This window comes from Melanostigma gelatinosum, assembly GCF_949748355.1.
Source record: "Melanostigma gelatinosum genome assembly, chromosome: 13".
In the NCBI taxonomy this organism is placed as follows: domain Eukaryota; kingdom Metazoa; phylum Chordata; class Actinopteri; order Perciformes; family Zoarcidae; genus Melanostigma; species Melanostigma gelatinosum.
In genome coordinates this window covers 19761563-19769837 of record NC_136646.1, presented here as the reverse complement: position 1 = coordinate 19769837, position 8275 = coordinate 19761563, and the positions used below count along the sequence as shown (strand labels likewise).

General features: G+C 40.6%; 1 protein-coding gene across 1 annotated transcript; it reads right to left on the bottom strand.

Annotated features, from left to right (window-relative positions):
* Positions 1-2833: 2833 nt before the first annotated feature.
* On the bottom strand, positions 2834-6697 carry jpt2 (Jupiter microtubule associated homolog 2). The gene is made up of 5 exons (XM_079281297.1): positions 6544-6697; positions 5807-5958; positions 5178-5323; positions 4632-4677; positions 2834-4257 (listed from the first exon to the last, which is right to left on the bottom strand). Exons 1-5 carry the CDS (start codon positions 6597-6599, stop codon positions 3992-3994), a joined length of 666 nt encoding a protein of 221 aa, XP_079137423.1. The 5' UTR covers positions 6600-6697; the 3' UTR covers positions 2834-3991.
* Positions 6698-8275: the final 1578 nt, after the last annotated feature.

Genomic DNA, 8275 nt, shown 5'->3' with positions numbered 1-8275 from the left:
TAAAATATACTAATATTTTTGTTGTAAACTCTCTATCCTTAAACAGTACTCCGTTGTTATTGAGCTAATTTATGAAATCTGTCATTATCTTGAAAAAATAGATCTTCATATCCAGTTATTTCCTTCTATACTCAACCAATTTGTTCAAGACAAATTGACATGACCCTTTCCTCCATCCTACCTTCAGATTACTACATTTTATTTGGTTAATGTAGTCACATCCTTGCGGATGGTCTTATTTTGGAAGTTGAAACCGGAAGTGATAACTATCTTTGTAGCAAACTTGACCAAAGTCTGCAGGAGGACAGTACCTGGTGCTGGAATTAAATAATGGTGACAATGCACTCTCCAATAAATGAAATAAAATGGTTCACAGTCCAGACAAACAAAAGCAATTATAAAAGACTAGACCACATGAAACCTCAGATATTTTGTGGACCATTTGAGATATTATACTATACTTGTATTCTGTCAGTTGGGATACTAATTCCCACCTGACAGAATAAAAGTACCTCAATTTAAATCATTTTTGTTTAGCTAACTGCTCAAATTTTCTGAACACTCGCAACAAAAATGTATCTTCTTAAAAATGTTAGTCGTTTGCCAACGCATTGGGGCTCAGTTGGTGCCAGTGAAAGCTCAGTCTACTTTAATCTGTACAGTAGATCCAGTTTTAAGTCTCGTCTGAAGGGGTCAGCATATAATAACCAACTATGATGGTTTATACCACAGAGGAAACAGCTCTGTTCTTGAAACGTCTTCTGAATGTTCGCCACCTGGATGTAATTTAAAATATGGTCAGTAAAGAAACTTACCTCCACACATTTCTTTCCATGACGAGACAATATGTGGAGGGATTCAGCTTTCCACGCTGAGACTTTTATCGGCTTCTTGCTGCAAATGCTCTCGACTCTGCAAAAGAGATCAACAGAGTTACAAAATGCTGCAGTGGGCATTCACAATGAGCATAAAGATGGAGGAATATCTCCAGTTAGCATTTGATATCAAATTCACTTTTTGTACACTTTAAAACAAATTGTATGTTCAGATAAACCAACAAACATTACTGCATGCATTAGAAGAAATACACAAACATAATCACAAAAGATCTGATAGACATGCTTTTGAAGATGTTCTTGTGTTGTGTTAATTCATTGCCTTTACACTTATAGATTATTGCAAATATAGACAGTTTTTCCCAGTAAAGGATTAATGTCAACAGATGAGATGTTATGCTCAACAATATAAGAGGGAATAAAGGTTACAGCCTCAAGAACTCAGATGGGATAAAAGAAAAATCCTTCCAGACGATAATAAAAAGGGAAGGCGTGGAGAGCAAACATCTTTCACATGAACTTTCTTTCAGGGAGACAAGTGAAGCTTGGACTATTGTTTGCTGTGAAGAGGACTAACAATGGAGACAAAGACGGGTCAATGAAGCGTAAAGGCTGTAGCTAAAGGGCCCACCGCTCCAAAGCCAAAATTAATCTTAACCACCTCCATATTTAACAACTATTTCCAACAGCACAACTAAATATAAACTGTAAATACCTAGCAATACTCACGTCTGAAAGGGGAGAAGGCAGTATTAATGTACAATATGTCAGAGAAACATCGAGGCTTCAGTTGTTCATATTTCACTCAGCAGGGGGCAGTGAAATACTGACAATATCTTCATTTCACGCCACTCATCAGTGTTCTTCAGAGGCTGACAGCAGAAGGTGGGTGGTCCTTTGAAGCCAACAAGTGGTTTGAGGTTTAGGACAACTATAGACCCAAAAGTGGAGAAAGCACTGAAACACTGAATACAGTATTAAGATAGTTTTAACCAAGATAAGTACAAGTAGTTCATACTGATCTACGACCGAGAATCTGGAGAGACGTTTGACTGACGGGATTCTTCAGCTCCTGTTTTCCTCCTGCCAGTGAGTCAACCTGTAGAGAGGTCTGCCTAACACACCAGTCAGTGTAGCATGGATCACTTGTTACGGCCTAAAATGCATCACATGCCATTCTGTGCTATCATTAAGTCAACTGAGACGTAGGTTGTTTATCCGTCTCACTCTCATTTCACACAGTAATCACGGTTAAGGAAGTTATGCAATGGCCCCTGAAACAAGTTACAGAGAGGCTGCCTGTGAAAGAGGCTTCGGTTCTTCAAGACGAGGGTCATAGTGGTCCAAACAATCAGCCACAACTCATTCTTACTCACAATAGGACGCTGAGCATGGGATTATAATTTCAGGGTTGACATCATGGATGAGTAACGGCTGTTTACGGCATTGGGTTTGAACAATTTGTACTGCCGGCCTTTGGCTGTCATTTTTCAGGAAACGGGTGCTCAAGTAGATGAATTTTCTTTTAAGCTATAAAATATGTACCAATACTTAAATGTAAAATGAAGGGAGACCTGGTAGGCTGCCAGGTATCACAGAAATAGGACTCATGTCCATCTCAGTATCAGTGTCTCACGTGTAATATCCGTCTGCTCTTTTAGAAGGTTGCTTAAGAGAAGAGAATGAAAAACAGAACGTGCATTTGTAAAGCTAAACTACATCTTCCTGCTGTGCATCAAGAGCATTTAGTCTTAGAACAAGCAGCACAGAACGCAGAGCCAGTGATTCAAGAACCCACTAGAACTGGAGCAGACGAGACGTAGTTTGTCACATTTAGACCGACTCAGACAAACGTTTAACACGGTATGCATGGTAAAGTCAACCTTAATATATTTAACCCCCTTTAATTTGTCATTATTAAATCAAAAATACAGGAAAAAAAAGCGTGAATAATTTGCTATGTTTTCAGAACGGAAACAAAATAAACAACCTTAAAATGCAAAACAACAGTTTTATTGCAATACACAGGATTTTCTTCTGCTGCACTCATTGCCTGCCAGGCACATCAACACTCGGGGAGGGGGGGCGGCACCAGAATACCATTAATGCGCTTCATGAATTGGGTGAAAAGGTTTTTAATCGATGAGCCCACCTGGACTCAGGCAGGCCACGAGATTGTCCAGAGTTCACACGTCTTCAGCCGTTTTAATTTAAAACATAAACAGAGGCCTACCCCGAGCACAACAGGCGTGTTCTCAGATGAAGCAAAGCAAAGAAGAGAGAGCAGAGAAGTACCTGCGTAATACAGACGCGTACAATCAAAATGGAATTTTCTTTAAGGAAGCAGAAACATTTAGCAGTAAACAATTGCATTCATCTTTGTTTCATAGTAAATTTTTGGCATCTATCCTTGAACAGAGAACAAATTATTAATGTTAGACACATGTTGAAATGACAGGGATGATTAGTGAGAAGGCAGGAACGATGACAAGATGCTGAGCTGATATAAGGCTTCATTGGTTGTAGTCCAACACATCCATTATTATAGAAAATTGCAAAACAAAAGGTTTTATGTAGCAATCCAATAAAGATCCAGCAACACCTAAAAAGGTGGCACGAGTGGAATTCCCTGAATCGCGTTACATTGATGCATTTACCCCCTCCGGATTGAACGTCACATATTAAGGTTTAGAACAAGCACCTTCAAAGTCAAGCAAATGCCTGCCGTGAATTTTATAAGCCAGGATTTTCTTGAATCCAGGACTGTTTAAAGCTGATCATTGTACGAGCACGCCAACGGTTTAACGTTTTCAAAAGGACAAACTGTCTTAACCCAAACTACATTTACAAACAAACAGTGAAACTGTATATTGTGATTGAACAGTGTCACAGTCAAAGTGATTAGCTAATAGCTAGCCTGTTGATTGATTGGTGATTGCAGGTTTCATTGAAGAAGAATTAGACAAAGAGACAAGAAACAGGGCTGAAAGTGCAAGAAGTTGAGGACAACATATTTGAAAAGGACTCTGGTGAGAAGAACAAAGATTCCTGCTCTGTGTTTGAATGTACAGGTGTTGGAATAAGAGAAGAGTGACAGAGGAGCAGACACAGAGAGCATGGACACAAACAGGGAGGAGATGTGTGTGTTTAGCTGATCAGTAGAATACCACACTAGACTTTCCTCCGGGGGGGTTGAGGACCCTGTTGTGAGAGCGAGGCTTGGGTCCCAGATGAGGCTCGTGGTTCTTCCCCTCACCAGTCGGGTCCACCTCCTCAGGAGGTGAGGAAGGGGAAGATGAAGATGGGGGCTCAGGCTTAGGAGTGGCTGGGACCACAGCAGGCTCCTCCTTGGCTGGCACGGGAGATGGTGGGGGGGCCACTTCCTCCTTCACCTCAGGCTGGCTGACCGGGGATTCTGGTGCTGAGAGAGGAAAAAGAAAGTTACTTACAGAAACATCCTAAAAGTATAAACACCTATTTCAACCTGGAATATATAATACTTTACAGAGTCACAGTTGGGATCTCAATGGAATGACAATTACTGACAATCTGTCTTAAATAAGCATGTGTGTAAATGCTAAACTGTCTTTTTTCATTTATTTAAAACTTAAGGAAGGGTTGGTATTGTTTTGTAAGGATTACCAAAGGGTGCCAAACTCAAAATATACATTTTATTAGTCTTAATTCTAATCCCTGTGATCTACATAACAAAACCCTTTAACACATTCAGTTACATTGACTCAGTATAAAACTAATCTCCCCAAAAGAGTAGACAGTTTCCTTTATGTAACTCACCAGGTGATGATTTGGTTTCAGGTCCCACATCTATATTATCCTGAAACTAAAGAAACAGAGATAAGAGTATTCTCACTGTGTGATCACCTAACAGGACTTGATAACAGGCTCTCTTCTTTATGTTACTTGAATAAAACTAAAGCAGCGTCGCAAAACAGTGCAACTTCAATCACCTTCAAATTAAAGTGTATCTTGAAAAGATTATAATCTCAACACGTTTACAGAAACCTGGTGATTTTATTGATTTCTTAAGAAGTGGCTGTTTGGAATATATTTGAGTCACTGCTGAGATTGTTACAATGGACTCAGCAGTCTAGCAGTACTCTGGTTAAACAAACACTATTGACCCGTAGGGAGGACTGATTGATAGACTAGTCGTACGTTCAAGTCTTACAAGATAAAATGAGTTATACAAGCGGACTTTTGGACCTGAACTGCACAAGAGGTGATGGGGGGAATATTCCTTTTTTAAAAGTAGTAAAAAGCAATCTAATAAAAATAATCAAACCTCAGGCAGAGCGTATAAAATGTGGGTGCATGGCCTACCTTTGTCTTATTTGGGTGGCTTTGGTTTCGGCTCTGGGTCTGTTCTGCAGCACCGAATATGTCGCTGGTTGGTCCACCATGAGGTTTGTGTCTCTGCTGCTGAGCTGGAGGTTCAGGATCACCGAATATTCCGCTACTCTTCCCACCTACATAAAGTATCACCAGTATGCGTGTTATGTCTTTGCAGCAGTGACAGCGTCGTAATTGCAGTACTCTTCTTCGTAACATTTAATTTTGGTCGGCTCGTGAACTGCCCTGCCCACAGATTTATGACACCGTTTATATATTTTGACATCTAAATTGAGCCTATTTATGACCAGTCACCCTTCAGCATCAAAACATATTGATAAGAACATTATGGTGTGAGATACTGTACACATATTACAGTGGAACGCTAACGCCACAGTGAAAAATAAAACAGATATTGCAGTCAGAGTGACTCTGCAGTCTTTTTTAACAGCAGTCAGGACTGAAAACATTCTTAACTTTACCAGATATTCCACAGAATCTGTAGGTGGATTACTTTCCGTGTTTATACTGAATTATCACATCATAGTAACACTTCTCACACCCTGGACATTGATAGAGGGTATGACTGCTCAGCCTCTGTACATCCCTGCTGGTCTGACCTGGAGGATTGGAGCGCCTGGGTACGCTCTGGGACTCCTCTGGTGGAGCGAACAGTTTAGAGGCCATCTTATTGGGTCTTCTTGATGCTGCAGCGTCGTCTTCATAGCCACCAAACAAGTTACTGGAGCCACCTCCGGGAGGCTGCAACACCCTGCAGGGGATGAAGTACAGCACCACTTTTAATAGGATCCTATCCAATGTATTCATCCCAGTCTCATTTAAATCAATTACCCCTGCAGCAGGTGTGACCTGGCAAAGACAGACTTAATGATGATGTAACGTTTTACTAGTTTACGCAATACGATGTGGATCCCTGACAAATGTTGTAACGTTAAGTCATGGAGGTTCATGTATACTGAGAGACACATTATGCTACTTTCGTACTACGTTGGAGAGTACAAAGGAGGGCAGTCTTTCACACTTCCGCAGCAGACAACGCCTGGTCGGTCGGTTAGCTTAAGCTAATTCTTGACTCTTAAAGTTTGCTAACGCGAGAAAACTCAAACCAAGCTAGCTCGAGCTGAGCGGCCACGCGATTATCTCACTTATCACATCGCTCATTGCTCGTGTCAGGAAAGGTATTTAATGAAGGTAGTAGGAAAATACGTTATGGTGCAAACAGCTACAAAGAGCTCCTGTCATATAACGTTAACCTAACCAATAACGTTACATCGAGATAAGACGTTGACGGCCATTTCTCACAGAGATAACCAAGCTACACGGAAGTATTCTTTACCTGGAGCTTGGTTTAGTTCCAGTGTCCAACCCTTGAAACATGTTCGTCGAAGTCATAATTGTTTTTTTGTTTCCGAAGACAATTTCGTCAGTTTGCCAACTGGACGACCAGCAAGTTCCGCTGTTTGCGCGTGCCCAAAACTCCTGGTGATGACTTTCAGATCCTCCCAACTGTGATACGGAGGAATATAACTGGTGCACTGACAATCTGCCGAGTAATGCTGGGTGCGCTCGTTTTTCGTTACCTGTTGCCCCTCCGGGAAATTTTGATGAAGGAATCCATTGTCTTTTGAGACAAAACTGTTATTTGATTGCAATATGAATTAAGCCGTTGTATTTGTGTTGCATCTGTTAAACATGTAGTATATAAAAACAAACAAACAAAGGAAACTCCACCCTGCTGGTCTTTCACAGAGCCCAAATCCGTGCACTGTTCTTGATATATGACACTTGTTTTGTGACACCGGTACGCCTGGTCTGAACAAAGGCAATGTGGGCTGAGTCTGAGATATGAACTAAAAATCTGTGCAGATGCTATTGAATTAAAATCCCTTTGTACCACATTTTGTGTGCTTATTAACCAGCACGGTTGTATATCAGTGTTTCGTTTCCAGCCCTAAATATCAGATTCTGATTCCGTTTAGCCGGTCGTTCTCGGCGTACGCCAGGATTTAATTCAAGCGCATCCTTTGTGTTTCGCCTCTTGATTTGATCGTCAAAATGCCAATCTCTTTCTGGGCGGGACTTATTTTTAAAGCGCCAAAAACCTACATTGTGGTGATCAAATGTTGTTGAAATAACGCTTTATTACGAGCAAACATGTTAGATTATTGAGGAGTCAAACTGGCTTTGAATTTTAAAAAAACTTATTGGGAAACGTATACGGCATGACAGGAAGAGAATAGCAATTGGTCCAACGGTATAGTTTCTCTCACTAACAATTGGCGGAGCCGTCTGTCAATCAAATTCTAACGGTCGTCCTCGTGTATTTCTGACCAATCGGAGGATTTGTTTTCGAGTTGTAATGGGCGTGTCTAAACGCGTGCACGATCCAACCGCAGGAACTGTCACCGGTAACAAGCAACAAGCTGGACGGATGCCGTCAGCTAGCGATGCTAGTCCGTGTCTCGATTATTAATACCACCAACAGGCTTCAACCTCAGGTAATTCTTACACTTTGATTTGTGTTATCCATTTAACAAACTGTTTAAAGCTCAGCGTAAAACAATAATTGTGTTACCAGCAGTTTTTGCCACGTTATGGCTTGTTTGAGTGCCGTAGCGCTATCTAACCAACAACAGCATGCTAGGTACCACGTTATATGTAGAGCTATTGCGTGTATTTAATACAGCTTATTACAACGAAGTGAACGATAACTGTTAGTATAAACAACGTATATATTATTAACGATCACCACATCGCACTCTTAGAGGGTTGTCACCCTTCTAGCATAAAAGCAGAGACAGTGGTTGGACAAACGGAACTATAATCACTAGTCTGCTCGTACTATTAAGTTGTAAGGTCAATATTTAACTCTGTGAAATCAGTGTGATGCTGTAAGATTTTAGATCAATCTTAAGCAACATTAAAATAATAATTTGCGATTATGTCTGTTGTTTAACTTATAGCTACATTCATCTGTTGACACTACAATAACTTTGACGTTGTAAGATTCCAAGGAGCGAAAGTAAACATGAACAAACTTTACAAGTAGTTCAGAGTTCTCACTGCTG